We start from the raw sequence: 21,711 nt of genomic DNA on the forward strand, positions 1-21,711 counted from the left end.
ATCTCTAGTTTCATCAGTGTTTTTTTAATCATGAATGGATGCAGAATTTTATGAAAGGCTTTCTTTGCATCTATTGGGATAAAAAGTGATTTTTGACCTTAATTCTGTTAATGTGATGGATTACATTTATTGATTTGCATATATTAAATCTTCCTTGTATCTCTGGAATAAAACTAACTTGGTCATGGTGTATAATCTCCATAATATGTTGTTAAAATTACTCACTAATATTTTATTAAGTATTTTTGCATCAAAATTCATCAGGGATATTTGCCTCTAGTTTGCTTTCATTATCTTTTTTTCTTTTTTTGTGGGGGGGTTTGTGTACCAGGGATTGAGCTCAGGGGCACTCAACTACTGAGCAACATCCAGAACCTATTATTTGTATTTTTTCTCAGGGACAGAGTGTTACTGAGTTTCTTAGCAGCTCACTTTTGCTGTGGCTGACTTTGAACTTGTGATCCTCCTGCCTCAACCTCCCAAGCTGTTGGAATTACAGGCGTGAACCACCTCGCCCAGCTCTACTTTTCTTTTCATGATGCATTCTTATCTGGCTTTGATATATACGTGATATTGTATCACTTTCCATCACTTTCTTTTTCATGGATTAGTTTAGTAAAATTGGTATGAGTTTGTCTTTAAAGGTTTGGTAGAATTTAGCTGAGAATCCATCTGATCCTGGGTTTTTCTTTGTTGAAGGGCTTTTTTTTTTCCATTTCTGCTTGTATCTCATTACAAGTTGTTATTGGTCTGCTTAGGTTTTATATCTCCTCTTGATTCAGTTTTGGTAGATTGGATTTGTCTACAAATGTATCCATTTCTTTTAGGTTTTCCAATTCATTTGAGTGTAATTTTCAAAATGGTCTCCAATGATTTGCTGGATTTCTGAGATGTCTGTGGTGAGCAATTCTTTTTCACCTCTTATTTTATTAATTTTATTTTTCTCCCTTTTTCTTTAGGTTAGTTTGGCTAAGGGCTTATCAATCTTGTTTAAACTCTCAAAGAATCAACTCTTGTTTTCATTGATTCTTTGTTGTCTTTTTTTTTTTTTTACATATCTTAATTATTTTCTCCCTTTTGCTTGTTTTGGAATTGTTCTTCTTTTGTTAGGGCCTTCATATACATCTTCAAGCTGTTTATTTTGGTTCTTTCTGATTTTCTTATGTAGGTACTCATAGCTCTAAAGTTTCTTCTGCCTTCTTTTATCCAGTAGTTTGATTGTATCACTATTCTCTTTTGAGTCTAAGTATTTTTTTAAAAAATTGTCCCTTGATTTCTTCTATCACCCATTCATTATTCAAAAGAAATTGTTCAATTTGCATCTGTTTATATAGTTTCTATAGGGTTTGGGTATACTGATTTCTAATTTCATTCTATTATGATCCAATAAGATGCAAGAAATAATGTCAAGATTTTTGTACTTGCTAAGAGTTGTGTTGTGGCCTGAAGTATATTCTACATTGGAGAAGCTTTCATGAAAAATGTATTTAGCTTTTGTTGGATGAAATATTCCATAGATATGTGTTAGATCCATTTGATATATAATATTTTTTAGGTCCAAATTGTCTCTACTGAGTATATTTCTGGGATGACCTATCTAATGGTGACAGAATTGTGGTGAAATATCCTAATTTTATTGTACTGGTGTCTATTTGGGTTTTCAACTTGAGTGGTGTCTCTTTTGGGGCCTAAATATTAATTATTGTTTTAACGTATTGTTGAATTGTTCACTTTACTGGTATGAAGTGGTCTTTGTATCTACTAGTTAGTTTTGATGTGAAATCTACTTTGTCAATATGAGACTAGCAACTCCTGCTTCTTTTCAGGTATATCACTTTCCATCTTTTCACTTTCATCCTGTGGATCTCTGCCTGTAAGTTGAATCTTTTGGAAACAAAATATTGGTGAATCTTGTTTTCAAAGCTTTCTGTCAGTTAATGTTTTTTAATTAGAAAGTTGAGACCATTTATTCAATGTCATTAGAAAAAGATGTTTATTTATTTCTGCCAGTTTTATGTATTTATCATGTTTAATTTGGTTGGGGTTATAATTTGCTTAGCTACTCTTCAAATGGTATTTGCCTTTTGTGAGTTCTTAGGTTTGTTCTTTATTTCTTCTTTGTGCAGTATTTCCTTTAATAAGTTCTGTAGTGCCAGTTTAGTAATCATGATTTTTTTCTTCAGTTTCTGCTTATGTTGGAAGACTTAATTTCATACGTTTTGAATGATACCATTGCTTGGTATAGCAGTCTTACTTGACTGTTATTTTCATTTATGACTAGGAACACATTGTTCTAAACCCTCCTGTCTTATGGTGTTTGTGCTGAGATATCAGAAATGATTCTGATTGGTTTGACTCTAAATGTGACCATATTTTTTTCTCCTGAGGCTTTTAAAATTCTGCCGTTATTCTGTATGGTAAGCATTTTTAGTATAATGTGTCATGAACAGGTTCTCTTTTGATTTTGACTATTTGGGATTTTGAGTTCCCCCTTCTTCTGGATTTCTTTCTCATTCTGAAGGTCTGGGAAATGTTCTGTTATTATTTCCCTGAAGAATTTATCCATTCCATTATTCCACAATTTTTAGTCCTCCCAAATTCCAATGGTTCTTTAATTTGATCTCTTCATAATGTCTCAGAGTTTTTGTATATTCTGTTCATGTTCATGGTTACTTATTTTTTTTTTTAATTTTTAAAATACTCTGAATATCCATGAATGATCACTTTGTCTTTTAGCTCTGAAATTCTAGTTTAGCATGATCTATGGAATTAGAGAAACTTTCAACTCACATTTTCTTTGATTTATTGAGTTTTTTATTTTGAAGATTTCTGTTTTTTTTTTAATATTTCTATCTCCTTATTGAATTTCTTATTTATATTATATAGTGAATTCTTTATTTATTCAGTTGTTTTTATATGTTCTCTTGGACTTTATTCATCATTTTTATGATTTAATTGAATTTCTTTTCTGGTATTTCATCCATTTCAATATTTAGTGAGTTATTTGCTGATGAAGTATGAACATTAGGTGACATTATTTTAACTTGCTTTTTCATAATTTTTGTACTCATGTGTTGGGATTTATACATCAGTTGGGAGATATTTCTCTATACTCCTATATGTAGACCCTTGTAGGATGCAGTCTTTACATGCCAAGTGTCCTACAATAATCTGGATTGAGATCCCCTTGTAAGTGTGGTATCCACAACCTTTGTGTTATTCCTCTCTGTGTTTTCTCTATCAATGGATGTTCTTACGTGGGGCCTCTGGTCCCACCCCTGTTTTTACTTGGGGCCTTTTCATTAGTTTGGGATTTTGTCTCCTCTATTCTTTGTATTAAAGTATAGCTGAGTGCTATTTATTTGTGTGTGGAGTAAGGTGTGCTTTCTTTTGGTTAAATTTAGTTAAGCAGCTATTTTTACCCTGTGAATTTATAGTGTCCCTACAGGTTTTCTATTAAAGAACAGGGGGGAAACAAACAATAGCAAAGACAAGTGCAAAAAAAAAAATACAGCATTAAACTAAATATTTGGTTCCTACTATGACACCTACAATGCTCAGATCCACAGAAAACAAGAACAACAACAACATCAAAAATCCAGAAATGTTAGAGTAGGCAATTGCCAACAGCAAAATCTGTAAGTGACTTATCAACTATATCTGGCATTAATGCAAAAGACAGATGTAAACTATGTAATCCACAGCAGTAATAATTGCAACAGCATCAATTGTAGAAGCGGGAGTTATGAAACTAATTAGTGCTAAAAGTTAATAGTAGTATAGTTGATTAACTGAAAAGAAAAGGTGATAGGAAGGTAGCAAAACATTCACAATTTCAAAAACTGAACAGAGAATTGTAGAAGAGATATAACATGATGATTATGAGGAAGGAGGAGAAATAATACAAGAAACAAAATAAAGGAGAGTGAAAGAAAGAACAATAGAATTTGGCATAAGTGAAGCCAGAATTGCAGTTAGTGTAGAAATAGGGGATCGGTTCAAATAGAGGAAATGGAGGCCATCAAAGCCATCAGACCCAAGAATTTGGAGACTGCCCCTGGGAGAATGGAATATCAAGATCTGCAGAGCCCATTGATTACCAAATTTACCTGCCCTTGTCAGGGACTACAGACAAGGAGATGCTAATTGATGTACCCTGGGCACTTGCCTGGCTGAATCACTTTGGCCCTCCCCTGCCCATCACTTCTCACTTTATGCATCTCACCTGTAAAGCCAGGCCTAGTCACTAGGCAGAAAGGAAAGAGATAAGGCGGAAGAACAGGAGAAAAAAATCTATAAAAAGGACAAGATTTTTGTTCATTCTATGGATTCTACCTTCTGGTCCCCTTCTTCCACCCGGGAGAAGTTTACTTTTACTTTTCTTTAATAAAACTTCTTACTTTCTACTCTACACTTGCCTCCACATGCTTCTCTGGAATTATACTTCAACACCTGAGGAAGTAGGAATCATCACCAGTAAACGGCGGTATCATAAGCAAAAGAAAAGAGAGGAAGAAAGAAAAATAAACTGACAAATGAGAAACAATACAAAATATAGGCTCATTAAAATTCCTAATCTTCGGAAGACAAGATTAAAAAAAAAAAAGCTAAATTTGAAAAATTCTAAAAATGACAAAATATATATGTGTGTATGCATACATGTCTATGAATCAATCAAAATGGTAAAAACAAAAAAAAAAAAAGAAGAAAGAAAAAAAGATTCAATGAAAATGAGAAGTCACTCTGGTGGGAAAGCCAGTTCAATTGTGTTACCTATTCTAGGATTATATCAGGTTAACCTGAAATGTTAGTACAGTGAGCTTTGTGAATGTGCAGATCACTTAACTTGCTTGCTTCTCAGAGTCAACTAGTACCAATGTTTTTTATAATAAATAATGTCAGAGGAGTTGCAGTGATTCTAAGCCAGGTAAACAGGAGACCTTTATTGTCCCAAGGAGTGTGCTCACTCAAAGGACTTACACTTCTCTGTACTTTGTCATGGCCTGAACCTTTACAACTTGCCTTTTTTTTTTTTTTTTTGTATGGCCTTTTGAATAGACATGACATGTCTTTTGTTTAAGGAATGTGGAGGGAGAAAGCAAGGCAGATATTAAGAAAAAACGAGCACAGAATAATAAGGCAAGTATCAATAACATCCTCCAGTAAAAAGCTGTTTGATCCATATAAAATTTGGAAACCATGAGGTTAACCAATCTAATAAATCCAACCTCCATCATCTTCTTGCACCTTCATTACAATGTCTTCAAGAAGATCTAATTCCTTTTGAATGGGATTAATGTTGTCAGTTAAATTGAAACAACATATATTAAATTTATAGCATCACTTATGATGAAACAACAGCAAATAAGCAATAGATGCTCTATTATCAAGAATAACTTCATGGACACAAATTTTCAAAAGAATCAACAATTTCTGCTAAGTGGACACAAATATTATGAGTCTAGAAAGTCAAAGATGGAACAGATTTCCCTATGGGGGCACCACCCACAGGGATACAACAACAGAGAAATAACACAATAATAACCAAGATACTTGTGGAAGTTGGTAAGTTTTGCAAACAGAACTGTAACCAAATTTTTCCGGGTACATTCTAAATCTATCAGGCTAGCAATTGTTGAGCAGATGTGGTTAAATGCTTTTTTTTCCCCTCAAGTCACTAGATGATTAGAAGTCTGGGGATTCCTTGGGCCTCTTGTTCTTGTCAGAGGTTCCTTCTTTGAATCAAGGTCCTCTTCATCCAGGGTCAAGCGGAACTTGAAAATTGGATTGTGAAGTCATTGGTGCCAACTCATGATGATTGATAGACCTGGCAGGAATCCAGACAGGGCCAGTAGAACTAAGAATAGCAACATATCTTGTCCTCCATGTAATTAAAGGTGCAGGGTCTCGCCATGTAGAGTTTGGTAGAATCTAGTATTTTTCATAAATATTTGATAGTGGTTCCTTAGGGGTAAAGTGTCTGTCCAAGGTCGAGGACCAGGAACAAGTATTGTCTTCATATTGTACATTAAGATCATTCATAGTGAACAAGAAAATATTGAGAGCATTAAGAACATGAGCAAGGCTAAATCCCCTTCTTTGTTTTTATTTTAAAAGGCAAATTTTAAGCATGTGGTGTGCATGTTCAACTAAGGCCTGTCTGGTAGGACTGAGGGAAATCCATAGGTTAGAATTATATTTCATTGATTACAAAATTGAGCTAGAAATAGAAGCAGGGACATTGTCAATTTTCAAATGATGAGGTTTACCCATGGTGGCAATGCAGAAGAGCAAATGAGAGATACAGTCTGAGACATTCTCTGAATGATGTGCACTGACCCTTATAAGGCCTGAGAATGTATCTGTGTAGCATGTAAGAAAGAACATGGGTAGAAGGGAGGAAAAGAGGTTCCATTCATCTGCCACAGAGCATTAGAATGTAAACCTTCAGGGTTCATGATCTTCCAAGAAGGCAAAGAAAGGGTGTGCAATGAGTGCAATTATTAATGATGAAATGTGCCTGTTGAGAGGAAATAGAAAAGGTTTCTTTAAAGAGTGAGCATCTTGGCGAAAAAAAAAATTGTGTGATTACACAGCATCTGAAAAGAGAGGAGAAAGTGAATTTATAGTATCATCAGTATGAGCATTTCTTTCAGGGAGTGGTCCAGGAATTTTAGTGAGGCTATGTATGTCAGCAAGAAATACTGGAGATGACTTATCCTGTGAAAGAGATTGAAGAGTGATAAACAGTGATAACAAATTAGAGTTCAAATGAGGTGACCATATTGCAGAGGAAATATGAGGCATCAGTTTAACTATATACATACAGAGAATCTGTAATGATGTTTAAGGCAGTGAGAAACATGAAGAGCCAAAATAATTGCAGCTAATTCTGCTTGCTGAGGAGAAGCTTGAGGCAATGTGTAATAATCAGTCCACTTTTTGTCAGTGAACATAGATACCACACCCCATTGTTTTACTCCATCAGTACAAACAGTAATCCCATTGGAACACAGAATAGAGGAAATTATAGAAGAAGAAGCAGGAGATACTTGACACAAAAAGGAAAGGTGTTCATCTGGAAGTGCGTGGAAAACAACAGGAGCTAAAAAATAAGTTAAGATAGCTTGAAAATATGAAGAAAATTGTAAATATTGTAAATGTAAAGTTTTTTGATGAGTAAGATAAAGTACATTAACATCAGTTCCTAAAAGAGAAAATACAATTGCAACCCTCTGAGATCAATTGAGCATACTTATAACCCATATGGTAGAACATTTCTTTCTGAAGTGTGAGGAGAATATAACCATTAATTATATACAAAAATTGGTTATAAATGGCAACAACTGTAGCAAAGGCATAAGGCTTTCCAGTAAAAATTATTCGAGATAAAGGAACATTGAGTGTTGGTAGTCTATCTATAAAAACTACAGATAATTTTTCATTAACACACAGAAGAACTGTAGTCAGTGTAGGAGTTAACTGAAAAAAAACTGGTGGGATTTTATTGCATTTTTAACAGCTGAAGAAAGGGTGAGAGCATATCAGTAGTTAAAGAAATATGTTGTTGGGCCCAATTAAATGTCCTAAAAATTGTTGCAAATGAATTAAGGAAAATTTGGAAGGAAGAGTCAATTTTGGAACATGAGGAATGGAATAATCTTGGAGTATTTTATGTCCTAAATCTTTAACAGAGAGTTGTCATTGAATTTTTTTCTGTGGCCACATGGAGGCCAGATTGTAATAGCATGTGTTATAATTTAGTTAAAGTATCTTCTGTAAGTATTGGCCCAGCAATCAAAATATCATCCATAATGACAAACAAGAATATGTGGGGATAATTGTGAGAAAGGCTGAAGAGACTTATTCACAAAAATGTTGACATAATGTGGGGCTATTTAACACAGCTTGAAGAACTTTCCACTGATATTTATCAGCAGGCTCATGATGACTGAAAACAGGAACTGTCAAGGCAAATTTTTCTTGATCATCAGGAAAGAGAGGAATGGTAAAAAGACAGTCTTTTAGGTCTACTATATATAAGGAAAAATCCTGAGGAATTAGGTTAGGGTAAGGCAATCCACATTGAAGTGAACCCATAGGTTGTATACAATTATTAATTTCTCTTAAATTTTATAATAATCTCCATTTCCCTGATTTCTTTTTTATGATAAAAGTCATATTCCATGGACTGGTAGAATGTTCAATATGTCCCGATTGTAACTGTTCTTGATGAGGTCATCTGTAGCTGTCACCTTTTTCTTAGTCAATGGTCATTGTTCTACCCAGACAGGAGTGGTGACCTTCCATTTTAATGGCAAGGTGGTCAGAACTGCAGAAGCCCCTACAAAAAACAGAATTCCACAGACATTTGTAACTTGTGTAAGATGCCTCTGCCTCAAATAGCAAAGGGTATCATCATAGGTATGGTTGAATATGAGTAATAAGTTGCTGTGCATTGGAAGGGGTGGAGCCTGGCAAACAGAGCTTTTAGAAACCTGTTCATTATTGCTTCCTATGCCCCAAACCTGGGTGGCTCTTTGTAAGTGCCATGCACAAGGCTATACTGAGAGGGGTATAACTGTAACATCAGTACAGGTGTCCAATAGCTCTGTGATTGGCTGCTCATTTAAATTGAGGGTTAACTTTGGTGTATTTTCAGTAATAGGTAAATATGCTCCGATAGTGGAAGCAAATCCTGCATTTCCTCTTTCATTACAAACTTTCACAGGGAGACATACTTGAACATTCTCAGTAGTAATCAAATCTATTCCAGTACTCCCTCTAGTTGCATGAAGGTACTTTTGGAAGGAACTTCTGTTTGAATTGGAAACATTTGCAATGGTGAATCTGCATGTGCAGGTGAAAGTGTACCCCGTCCTTTGATCCTGGGTCAGGGAGGCAACCCATAATTGGGTTTAGTGTTATTTAATCTAATGGGACTGATAGTCAATGTATGAGTTTCTCCCTCAGCAGCTGTCTGAGACATTCAGATAAATGAGAAGGAACTGAGGGAGAAGGAGGAGGAGGCAGGGGAGAGGAGGAAAACTTCAGTCATAGAGTCATAGAGACTATCAGAGTGGTGCTGTCCAGGCTCTTTTTGAGATAGCATAATGGCACAAATACCAAGCATGTAACACAGGTATAGGAGCCCATGGTTCCTCATGTAATTTTTTACCTATATCTTCCCAATATTTTGGTCTTAAGGACCTACTCTCTGGATACCATGAACAGCAAGAATCTATTTCAGACAACAAAGCAGAAAGATCAGCATTACTTACAGTATGTTTAGCCTTACTAAGCAAATAAGAAAGTTCAGTCAAATGATGGCTTTGAGTATCAGAAAGGGAATACCCCCTAGCTTACCAGTGGGATGGGTATCAGCCAATGAGAGATGCACTTAAAAGCCTGTTCCAGGCAGTAAGCTATCCCCTTCTCCCATCAACATTTCCAGAAAGGCACCTCCTCAGGGCACCAGCTGTAAATCTTAAGAGTGTCCAGCTATAAAGGTATGAGGAGAGCAAATAAAGAGGTAAGCACACAGAATGGCATACAGTAAGAGGTGGATCTTGTGGGAAAGCCAGTTCAATTTTATTATCTACTTCAAGGTCATATCAGGTTGCTTTATTACAGTTAGCTTTGCACATGTGCAGATCATATAATTGCTTGCTTCTCAGAGTCAACTACTGCAAATGATTTTAAAATAAGATAATTTCCCCAGGCCACAAGGACAGAGGAGTTGCAGAATGTTTCTAAACCAGATAAACAGAAGACCTTTATTGTCCTGAGGAGTGTGCTCACTCAAAGGACTTATGCTCCTAGGTACTTTGTCATGACCTGAACCTCTACACTCTTTATGCCCAACTGTCTTTATTATCATTTCTTTCTGGACTATGTTCTCAGAGTGAGGACAAGAGCTGGATTGTTAATCTCTCCCTCGTTTTGTTTTGTCCACCATACTGTCTTTGAGTGGCCTAAGATTGAGGCTAATTTAGAAAATTCTTAGCTTAACTTTTACCCAGTCTGAAGTAGAATGGGATGGAAAAAAGTAGCAATTGGAGTTTTGTTTTCACAGACCAAATCAATGCTTTCCCAGGGCGTGGCTGCTGCAGAGTTCTATGAGTGAAGGTGAAGCAGGTGGGGCTTAGTTCTTTCTAATCTCAGATTTTTCCATATAAAATCTGTTCATTCAGTTTCTCAGTGTTCTCCCTCCCTATTTGCTGTACCAGTGCCACTACCACTGCTGCTGTTGGTGCCCCAACTAGCTTAGCTCCAATGTAGTCTTTCTCCTTTGTTTAATGTACCCAAATTTTAGGTCTAAGACACACTGAGTGTCCAATATTGAGTTTTAGTAAAATCCCTCTTTTATCCACCTCACAAAGAAGCAGTACTCCTGCTATTTGAACCTGAACCATAGAGCAAGTAGGAAAGTAGCCTTTCTCTAGCCCACCATCTTGAATAGCCTCTGGCTAGGTGTTCTTTCCAGAACTTGCTTTCCATCGCATTATAGTTTGTAGCATGATGTCCAATGTCTCCAAAAATATCTGCAAAGTATATATATAAAACTAATTGATAAAATGTAATTCTCAGAATGTGACTATATACACAATATTTAAGATAGTTTTGTTGTTGTAAATGGGTATTTGAGCAATTCTGTTCTGTTTTACAGAAGTTGATTGGTAATTGAAAAAGTATCATTATTTTATTGTATTAAAGGGATACTGTAACTCAGCTGAGTTCCACTCATTGCACAAGTGCATGACATAAGCCAAAAAATTGTCAAATAAAAATAAGATGGATGAATATTAGATGTTTTTAATGGGACAAGGAACACTGGAGGCTAAAATTAGCTGTGAAGGACACTTGCCAGTATTTTTGTAGACATATGTTATCATGTCTAATGAAATTTACATTTCCCAATTGAGATTGTTTTGCTCTTCTGGTGTTGGAAATTGCTACAAATGAGCTCTGCCATGATAGATGTGTAAACCATATTCTGATTTATTTTGTTGTTCCTGATCAGATGAGATTCTGTCTTTAATAATTTTATACCTACATATAATTTATGAAACTTTTCTGAGGTGATTTGTTCTGAATTTTCCCAATTCTTACATTAATATGGAAATACAAAAGAACTGTTACCTCCTATAATTTAGAAGATGAACAAATTAGTAGAATTTTATAACCTTACTCCAAGGTATAATGTGAAGTTTCTATGTTGAAAGCATTGTAGTATTTTATTAACAATATACAAATATGAAAAAATGGAACAAACTGGGTTGGGATTGTAGCTCAGTGGTAAAGTGCTTTCCTGCCATGTGTGAGGTGCTGGGTTCAACCTCAGCACCACATAAAAACAAAGAAAGAAAATAAAGGTTAAATTATTTTAAAAAGTGTGGATGTGATTATATATATATATATATATGAAGCAGGGTAAGAAACCCAAAATTAGAAAAGTGATATATGGTGAAATAATTAGTGATGAAAGTTTATAAGACATACAGGAAGAGAAAAGAAAGTCCTTTCAACATATGGTGGGGGATCAAAAACATAAAAGCAAAATGACAACCACAATAAAAAAACACACAGAAAAATTCTCTGTTATATGTAACATTTCATAAAACTTTAATTAAAAATAGATTTACGTACATATGCATATTATGTAAGGAAAAAGAAGAACTATGCAGTCTTTGATTAGGAAAATAATGTTATATACCATATGAAAAATAAAAATCTTTCTCATGTCACCAGGCACATTATAGTGTAAAATAAAGAATTTAAACCACCCAATAATCTCTTCATAAACTCTTTTTCATTAACTTCCTAAGTGGTTTAATCCTAACCAGATATTATGCCATATAATTTTATTTTATTAAGTCTTATATTTATGAGGAAACTTTTAATCTGTGAATTTGCTTATGGTACGCAGGGTGAGAAAATTGAACATCATTGTGTGTGGGTGAAGCTAATGTTAAAGCACAGTGAACACAAAATAGATATAGAAAACTGAATGATAAGAATATATATTACTCAGCATTCTTCTGATGGTTTGGATATTTTTATTTGATATATTATTTTCTTCAGTGCATAGCACATGCATAAACAATGCTTAATATTTTATTTTTCCTTTACTTTGTTGCTCATTTCACAGTCATCCATTCCAGCAAAGCTTTTTCCTAGCAACAAATGACTTGGTGCCAGTTAGGATCTTGTGAATCACTGAGCTTATTGATCTATTTTGACACCTAGGATTTTAATAATTATCCAGATTTAAAAGTTGAATGCCTGACTTTGGTTCTCCTCATCTCAGATTTCATGTAAGTTAGACTCATACTATTATAGGCTACATTATTTCTCTCAGAACCATCAGAAACCTGGAGGAGCACAGAGAGGGCAGTCTGCTGCACTGCCCTGATGTAGCATTTTAGTGTCTTAGGGGAAATAGTGCATGAGCCAAACAAACCCAGAAGGGGAAAGTTAATGCTGAAAGGCACCAAGGACATTGCCATGAGCAGAGTCTTGGCAGTATTTGGCTAGGGTCTGTTCAGAAATGCCTGAGGGAATGATCTTATGGTTTTCAAAGACCTATTAATTATTGCATTGATGCTTAAAAGTTTATATCCTACTCTTCCTAAACTACCCCCTACAGTCAGGGGCAAAAAACCAATGACCCTTTGTTCTTAATATGTGTGTCAATATTTTTAAAAATTTCAAAGTAATTTTTTATTTTTCTTTAATCTGAAGTTGAGTAGGTATTCAGAATTCTCATCTGCTTTTCTGGAGGATAAAATTCTACCATTTACATTGCAGATGGATTTAGCTAACAAGTGTAGTATATTTCTTTTGCAAACTTACAGAGAGTTTGACATGCTAAGATTTCCAAAATATTTTCAGAGAATCGATGTTGGTGTGTTTGAATGCCTCCCTTGCAACTTTCTGCCCTTTATACCAGATTTTCATGAAGGACAAGAATTGGAAGGTGAGTATTTGAGGGAGGAACTGTGTTTGATGAAGCCTGCATCTAACCTACACTCACTCAGACCTGATGGTTCATGAATTAGCCCTGAAACTAGATTTGTGGAGAGTTCCACCAACAAAATTCTAGGTTGATTATATACTCTTTAAATTGTTCTATACAATTTCATTCTCAATGTTATTAATGTTTTTGTAGTATGTGATAATTGGGTTATTATAAAATGTTTTCATCTTCTTAATTTTTAATTGAGCCTTATTATAAGCACAATTTCAGTTAGGAACAGTGGAGTGAAATGACATTTTTAAGATGGCCATGGTTTTTGCTCTGTTCCTTTCTCAGGCTTACCTGTACTCTTCCATATTCATATCAAGGAAGAGCTGATTAAATATTTACACAATGAAAAATGTCTCATTTTTCAATATACTTTCTATCCTATGATAGACTACTTTCATCTGATCTGATTGAGGTAAGCTTAAACATGTCACATTCTGATACATTAACAATATTTAAATATATGGAGGAAACAGTACTTTAAATGTAAGATCATGTATAATGTTGTATAACCAAATAACTACTCTTGCAGAACTTTTATTTAATGCTCCCCCAAACAAAGAAATTGTTTGCCTATAGGTTTAAAGGCAAGTAAAAAAAAAAAATATGAAGTAAGTAAAAAAGTAAAAAAAAAAAAAAAAAAAATGAAGAGAGAGAGAAAGAGGAAAGAGAAAAAGAGAAAGAATGAAAAAGAATGAATGAAACATAATTATGATTAGTTTTAAGAAAGGACCTAAAGTAACATAACTCTCAGTAGTCTATCTTACTATTATTTACAAACACTATATCAATATTGTAGTTTACCTAATCACATTCATTAAATTCACAGTGTGTTAACACTGTGCGATTTTCTATTGATTTCTTCACTGGAGTATGTGTGTGCATCCCAAGTTCATTTGCTGCTGAACTATGAACTTAAAGAGGAAAAAGTGTAGGAATTGAATACCTACCAGTCATCACCTTCACATGACACTCGGGTATTTCACTGTGCTCCATGGATTCATCATTGCATTCTGAATTCTGCAATGTTATCTTGGTGCAGATGAGGAAAACGAGGCCTGGAGGGTCTGACAATCAGCTGGAGGATCACATTGGTCAGCTCATTTTTCATTCTTCCTGGTATGTAGTTCTCTTCACTGCCACTGTCCTGACTTCTTGTTCAGTGACTGCTTAATATCCTTTATTTCTTCATTTTATGGTTTAAAGTTTCTTAAGAGCTTTGTTTACCATCATCACTGGCAAGAAAATCATTTGTTTTAACTATAATAATACTTCTCACTATAGTTGCTATTTTCCCTTTTGAATAAGAATGTCACATCATTTAAAAAATACCTTGTCTTAGACAAATTTAGCTTTTATATTATCTAGTTATGTGAATGACAGTCATGGTTTTAATTTTCAGGATAGGATTGAAATATTTTTAAATAACCACAAGTAAAAATGAGTAAAATGCACAATTAGTTCTGACCACCCATTTTAAATTTTCACAAAAAAGTTTGTAAAATGAGACATAATAAATAAGAAACAATGTATTTTCAGTAAATCAATACTACTTAATATTATGATTCTATATGTTAAGTTAATTAGTGCATTTTATAGTATGGTGATCAGGTTTTTCATTTCTCACTTAAATTTCTGGTTTCTTTATTTTCACAGATAATAAATTTATTTTTTCAATATACATACTGAAATTAACATATGGAAATCCAGAGAAACATCTCAGAATTCATTCTTCTGGGACTTTCTGATGACAAGGATGTGCAAATATTTTGCTTCATGCTGTTCTTACTCTGTTTTGTTGCCCTGCTGGTAGGAAACTCTCTGATTCTCATTTCCATTCTATGTAGCCCTCTTTTCCACCAACCCATGTACTATTTCCTTAGCCAGTTATCATTTCTGGATATCTGCTATACTTCCAGTGTTACACCCAAATTGATTGGAGACCTGCTAGAGAGAACTAAAACCATTTCCTATGGTTATTGCATGTTACAGGTCTTTACCATGCACTTCTTTGGCAGCGTTGAGATCTTCATTATTACAACCATGGCCTTTGATCGCTATGTTGCCATCTGCAGACCTCTCCACTACATGGTGATCATGAGCAGGACAAAATGCAACTTCCTAATTTTAGCTGCCTGGGTTGGTGGGTTTGCCCATTCTTTTCCTCAATTATCTATGACAGTGGACTTGCCTTTCTGTGGTCCAAATGAAATCGATCACTACTTTTGTGATATTTTTCCTTTGCTAAAAATTGCCTGTACAGATACCTACGTGATCGGTGTCCTTGTGGTTGTCAGTTCAGGAGTGATCCTATTAGTCATATTTGTTATTTTATTTCTCTCTTATGCTATTATTTTATTCAGTTTAAGGAATCACTCAGCTGAAGGAAGACGCAAAGCCCTCTCTACCTGTGCATCTCATATCTCAGTGGTAGTCCTATTTTTTGGGCCTGCAATCTTTTCCTACCTTAGACCTCCTACTGCTTTCCCTGAGGATAAAGTGCTTGCATTATTTTACACAATCATTGCTCCCATGTTCAATCCCTTGATATATACTTTGAGAAATACTGAGATGAAAAATGCAATGAGAAAAGTTTGGTCTCATATTCTGTTCTTAAAGGAAACATATAGTTAATTTAAAGATTATCAGCTGTTTACTTATAATAGAAAAAAGACTAGATGTCAATTAAGTAGCTAGAAACTCATACTCTTTAACACAGTGAATGACAACAATAGGACATAGGCATTTAAAGTAATGAATAATGCAATTTTAATCAAATCTAAAAAAATGTTGAAATCTTGATTTTGTGAATTTTTGAGATCACATAGGTATATTTGTGTGCATAAGAAAGCATTTGAGCCAAAGCAAATAAGGTGGTGCTTGAGTAGTAAGTTATATTATAAATATGATTTAAATGGTATTTTTCTTTAAAAAATATGGACATTGGTTTTAGAAACAAAAATGACACATATTTTGTGGTAATAGGAAAGTTGAAACATTATTAAAATGCTTTTTTTAAGTTTATGGTATTCACATAAACATCATATAGTGGTATGTAGAAATCAGTTTGACAACAACAAAATCAGCACTGTAGAATTTGTTATAACATAGATCCAAGACTTCAAATATCCTGAATTTCCATTGAAAGAACTAGAATAACTAGCGAAAGGAAGGAGTCAATTGCAAATACTGAAAATACTGTTATGTGTATTGCACCTATTGTCCCGAATGAATAGGAGTTCCCATAAAACAAGAACTTTTTTATATAAAATGTGTTTTCCTGCCCATTCATGTCTAATAAGGAAACAAATGGATAGACATTCAGTCAAATCCAAAAAACTTTTCTGCTACTATCTAAGAAAAAAAAAATAACAGACAAAAATGCATTATAAACACACAAAACAATTTTAAAAATATGCAAAATATCTTATAATTGCATAATTTTATTTATAGTAAGCCAATATATTTTTGTTTAATAAAAGTAATATTTATTATAGAACATTGAGAAAATAATAATAACCAGAAAAATCACTCATAGGATAGGCCCAAACTGACACTTTATGCTTCTGTTTACTAAGCAGGCAAGCCCTATTTTGGGGTTCATATTTTGCAAACTACTATAGATGTTGCCAGCACCTCATCCAAATTTCGACTAATTTTTTACTATTATCAGAACCCTGAGATTGTTTGTGCTGGCAATTCACCAGTCTCCCTTAGAGCTGGGTAGCTGTTGGGCACAACTATGAGCCAATGAAACCTAAAATATAGTTTGTCATAGAATTTTGGGAAACATTTGCTTCCCTATTAGCTTTTTTTTTTCTTTTCCTTTTCTTCCTTCATTCCTGTGGTCCTGAAACCTGCAACACTCATTATGCAAGCATAAAGACAAAAGCCTCAAAACAAACAAACAAACAAACAAAAAAAACCCAAGGTAGAGCAAGAATGTGAAAGAGATCTTGATCTTGGATCGATGATTCAAACAACTCTTGCAGGGACTGTATCATTCAAGCATCTATATCATTATTTAAAATAATCCCTTCATCACCCTCACAGAAAGCACAGGGTCCTGTTTCAAATGCTTAATCGATGAACCAGTATCAAGAAACCCATAGAGGCTTGGGTTATCAGCTGCATATGGAGTATCATTGCTGTATTAAATCCATAATGTACCTAATAGCTCTCCATAATCTTTCCAAAAAACGCTTACTATTTTGTTGTAAATATTATATAGATTGATTTCATCAAGTCTTCATGTCTACAATCAACTAAGTTTGAAGTACGGATTTGTTGTAATAGAGGAGAATTGGTTACCTCAATGTTAATACACTTATTTCTTTACTAACCTTATTATATACAGACTTGAAGGAATGTAGAAGAAAAACTGAGTGGTCAGCAGAGTAATCTTTACTATTTTTAGATCACAGTCTATTGTTATAACTATAAAATGAACCATAAACTGAACTGAGTTCACAACATCAAATTTGAATTGAAATAATCATTACTCTCACTCACAGAAAGTACAAGATATGTATATTCTGTATATTATGTGCACATATACATTTTATATACGGACATATATGTTTTCTGTGTAGTGTGTTTGTATATATACTGTGTAGTGAATATGTGTGTGTGGTGCAGGTTCTAACACTTTTCCTCCTTATTTCCACTAACTCATTTACTAAGGCCACTGTGATTAGAATATATCACTGAAAGTGGTCCAGAGGACATGTGATGTGGCTGGTGCTTTGTGATTGTCAGGAAGTTAACTTTTCAACACAAAAGATCCATTAATGATAGTCCAACTGTGTGACTTTGGACACAATTCATATAATGTTCCAAGTATACACACACACACACACACACACACACACACACACACACACACACATATAGATAGATTAGATTAGATTAGATTAGGTTTATATCATATATGTTGTAGTAGTAGTTGCTTTCATCATTATAATTTCAGAGAACTTACAGGACTTGTCCAGAGATGTTAATCAGGCTGGTCAATAAGAAATTGTAATTAAGTCTCTGACTTTGATGCTGAAATCTTTAAAAAACTTTGCAACATTACCTGTCCACTACCAAGAGCAGGAGAAGTTCTGTTTTTAGTAGTAACCTAGTGAAAGAAGCACAGGTGTTTGGTTCCCTAGATATTTAGGCTACCTATTGATGAGAAGAGGGATGTACAAATGTTATTGTGTGTCTCTGAAGGCAACTATGGTGTGAGGTAGAAATTTCTTTACTGAGAGCAAGGCTGTGTCTGTTTTACCATTTTCTTTGGGAGGAAATAGGACACTTGACAAACTTTAGTTTGTTCTGCCCATTTTCCTGGTTCCATTCTCTAAATATCGAAGTCTGCCAGTGGACCCACAACTTGGATTTCCAAGTCCTAATAACAACATGCAGCTCCTAGTATTTTGTTCTAAATATTCTGTTTTCACATGTAGTATTTCTTTTCATCCCTCAAGAATTTTGAATTCCATAATAAATGTGTAAAAGGACATAGGTGTAATGATTTCATGGCCCCACGATTACACATAAGATAGGTAGAATATAATACCTTTAATTTAAACATTTTATTTATGTCCAGCTACAAAAGGTTTGTTGTTGTATTAGTAAAACTGTGTCACTCACAGCCAGTTTTCACCTCTAGTGTTTCCACTGGGCCCATTCAATACTTCTCTCTTCTTCCAGTCTGATGACCTTATCAACTCTGAAGATTATGTAATTTGCCCATACTATGTAAGTGTTCATGAGCTGGAGAAAATGTTCAATTAAAGGAAATTACTGATTATAACCCAAGCTTCTAGGGGTTTCTTGACTGGTTCATCTCTTAAGTAGCCAAAACAGGACCCTGTGCTCTCTGTGATGGTTGGATTATTTGAAATAATGATACAGTCACTTACAGTCACTGCAAGAGTTGTTTGAATCATCAATCCAAGATCAAGATCTCTTCTAAATTCTTGCTGTACCATGTTTTTCATGAGGCTTTTGTCTTTATGATTGCAAAATGACTGTTGCAGGGTTGAGGACCACAGGAAAGAAGGAAGAAAAAGAAAAGGAAACAGAAGTTAATAATGAAGTAAAAATTTCCCAAAATTCTATGACAAACTGTTTTTTAGGTTCCATTGACTTAAAGTTGTGCCAGACAGCTACTAAGTCTAGGAAGACTGGTGAATTGCCTGCACAAACAATCTCGGGGTTCTGATAGTAGTAAAAATTTAGTTGAAATTTGGATGAGCTGCTAACAACATCTATAGGAGTTTGCAAAATATGAACCCTAAAAAAGGGCTTGCTTGCTTAGAATACTGCATCATAAAATATTGGTTTGGGCATAAATATGAGTATTTTCTGGTTATCATTATATTCTCAATGTTCTATAATAAATGTTACTTTTATAAATAAAAGAATGAATATGAATATAATGTCTTATATGAGAATAAGCTATTATTTTAGGTAATATTGCATGTTTGGAATTTTTGTCAGTGTATTTATTTAACTATTTATGCATTCATGAATATTCATTGACTGTTTCCAACATGTCAAATATTACTCTATAGAGTAAAAATATCACTGATTCTCTGCCTTCATTGAGCTTGTTATTTTAATTGACAGAACTAAATAAGGTAACTACTTAACACATAACATATTTAGATACCATAAGTTCATGGTGAACAAGTGTTAATGTGAATGTGTTTGGAAATTTTAAAATTAGTTGAACAGAATAGAATTGTAAAGTTGACTTTGAGTGAAAAGCTCAGCAAATGAGTTGACTAGTCAATGAAATATACCTGGAGATGAAACTTCCAGGGCAAGCCACAAAGAGGAAGGACATTTAGGAAATTGAGCAGACCAAGGATGGTGGTCAGAATGCACGAGGTATAAATTAGCCGGACCAGACAGTGGAGGGGTAAGTGGTATCCAAACAATGTGCAGCATTCTAGGGCTTAGACCTTGATTGGACTGAACTTATTCAGTTTAAAACAAAAGGCAAAGAGACAAGCTCAGAAGGGAGCATGAACGGGAGGTATTACAATAGTCAGTGAGCAGTGATGGGTGTGTGAGTTGGAAGAAGTGATCTGAGTGGAGCTACAAGAATTCTGGAGTCCTCTAACATGGGGAGTACTTCAAACCATGAGAGTGTATGCAGTTCCCAAAATTTAAAGCACACAGCACTCTGCAACGTTCCATCATAGAGAACATAATGAGATGATCAAGAGCCCAGAAAGGGAATTGAGAGAGGATATTCAGCCTGAAAATTAGGAGAGTATGGTGGGACCCCCATACCAAGTGAAATGCCTTTGTGAAATAGGAGGGATCATTTTCATGAAAACCTTGATATATCAAGATGAAAGTCAGTGATAGTCTTCATGAAGAGCAGCTTCAGTCACTGAGGAGAGGTAACAGTGGAGGGGAAGATTTCCCCTTAAAAAAACATGAGATGACAGAAATTAGAAAATGTGAGAACAGGAGAAATCAGAAGTGAGGAAAGAGGGATGGCAAAGTAGAGACAAAAGATATTTTGTCTCAGAGAAGTTTATTTTGCAAAATAGTTAATTTTAAAAAGAAAACAAAATTATGACACATACAAATAAAATATATGAAAAAGTTTACTTAAGTCAGAATTTCAGGTAGACATCAATAAGATATTATGGTTAGTTCAGCAGGAACACAAAGTACCACACATTTTTAGTCTGATAAGAAATGCCAACATGAATTGATACTGGCTAAAAGACCCACACAACTGGTAAACACACACACAGGGGAACAGTTACTTGCATTTCCCTGGAAATAGTCTGCACTGCTATGGACAGACTTGATTGACACTGCTGTTATATTCTATACATTAACTTCTGTGTCCATAGAATTATTGATTAATCTCCACAAGTTCAGAGGGATATGCATAACCTCAGTGGAAGAGCTACTCAAGACATTTCCCAAACTGCAAAGACTCAGACCATTTGTCCTTCAGTTTTTAGGCAGCTATCACGATCCAGCAGAGAAAGGAAACTGATGAACAGGTGTCCCCGTGAGGTGAAAAGGATGAACTTCAGTGTACAAACAGCTTAAAGACAGAAATTTCTGTTATTGATTGGACTTCCCACTTTTGCTCCATGTTTTTAAATAATACCTTTTAAAAACATTTATTCTAAGAATAAAAATAGGCTATAAATGTATGTTTTAATTTTGAAATTTTATTTGTGATAATAAAGTTACAACTTCATAAAGAAAGGCAAAATGATTATTGTACATCAGAACGTGATCCTCCCCTTTTGAGCAGTGAAGCTGGTCTTTGCCTTGTGTGCTGCTCGGGCCTATTCAGGAGTCTCAGGATTGTATATGTTTTCCTTTTTATATCTTCAGCCATCTTAGCAACTCTTAACAAATGCCATTTTATTTAGTGTTCCTTCTGTTTTTGTCAGAAAATGAATTCCTGGCAATTAATTAAATATTACTGAAATTTTGTAAGACCTTCTTTCCTCCACAATTCCAACCAACTTTGAGTAATCTCTTATATTAGATCAATTTGCTTCAGGTGACATTCAATTGTCACAAGCAAAGCATTTTACTTTTACCATGACAAAAACAAAACCCAATACTGCACCCATCTAGTTCAAGTGATATTTTCTGCATGCCACTTCAAGAGAAAACTTCTAATTTCACTTGTAGTAGAAACC

General features: G+C 34.5%; 1 protein-coding gene across 1 annotated transcript; it reads left to right on the forward strand.

Moving 5' to 3' along the window:
• Positions 1–14,713: 14,713 nt before the first annotated feature.
• Positions 14,714–15,661, forward strand: LOC306639785 (olfactory receptor 4P4-like; the record flags this gene model as incomplete). Its single annotated transcript, XM_079103520.1, has 1 exon — positions 14,714–15,661. Exon 1 carries the CDS (start codon positions 14,726–14,728, stop codon positions 15,659–15,661), a length of 936 nt encoding a protein of 311 aa, XP_078959646.1. The 5' UTR covers positions 14,714–14,725.
• Between the last annotated feature and the right edge of the window lie 6,050 nt (positions 15,662–21,711).

Source organism: Sciurus vulgaris, assembly GCF_902686455.1.
Source record: "Sciurus vulgaris genome assembly, chromosome: 11".
Classification (NCBI taxonomy): domain Eukaryota; kingdom Metazoa; phylum Chordata; class Mammalia; order Rodentia; family Sciuridae; genus Sciurus; species Sciurus vulgaris.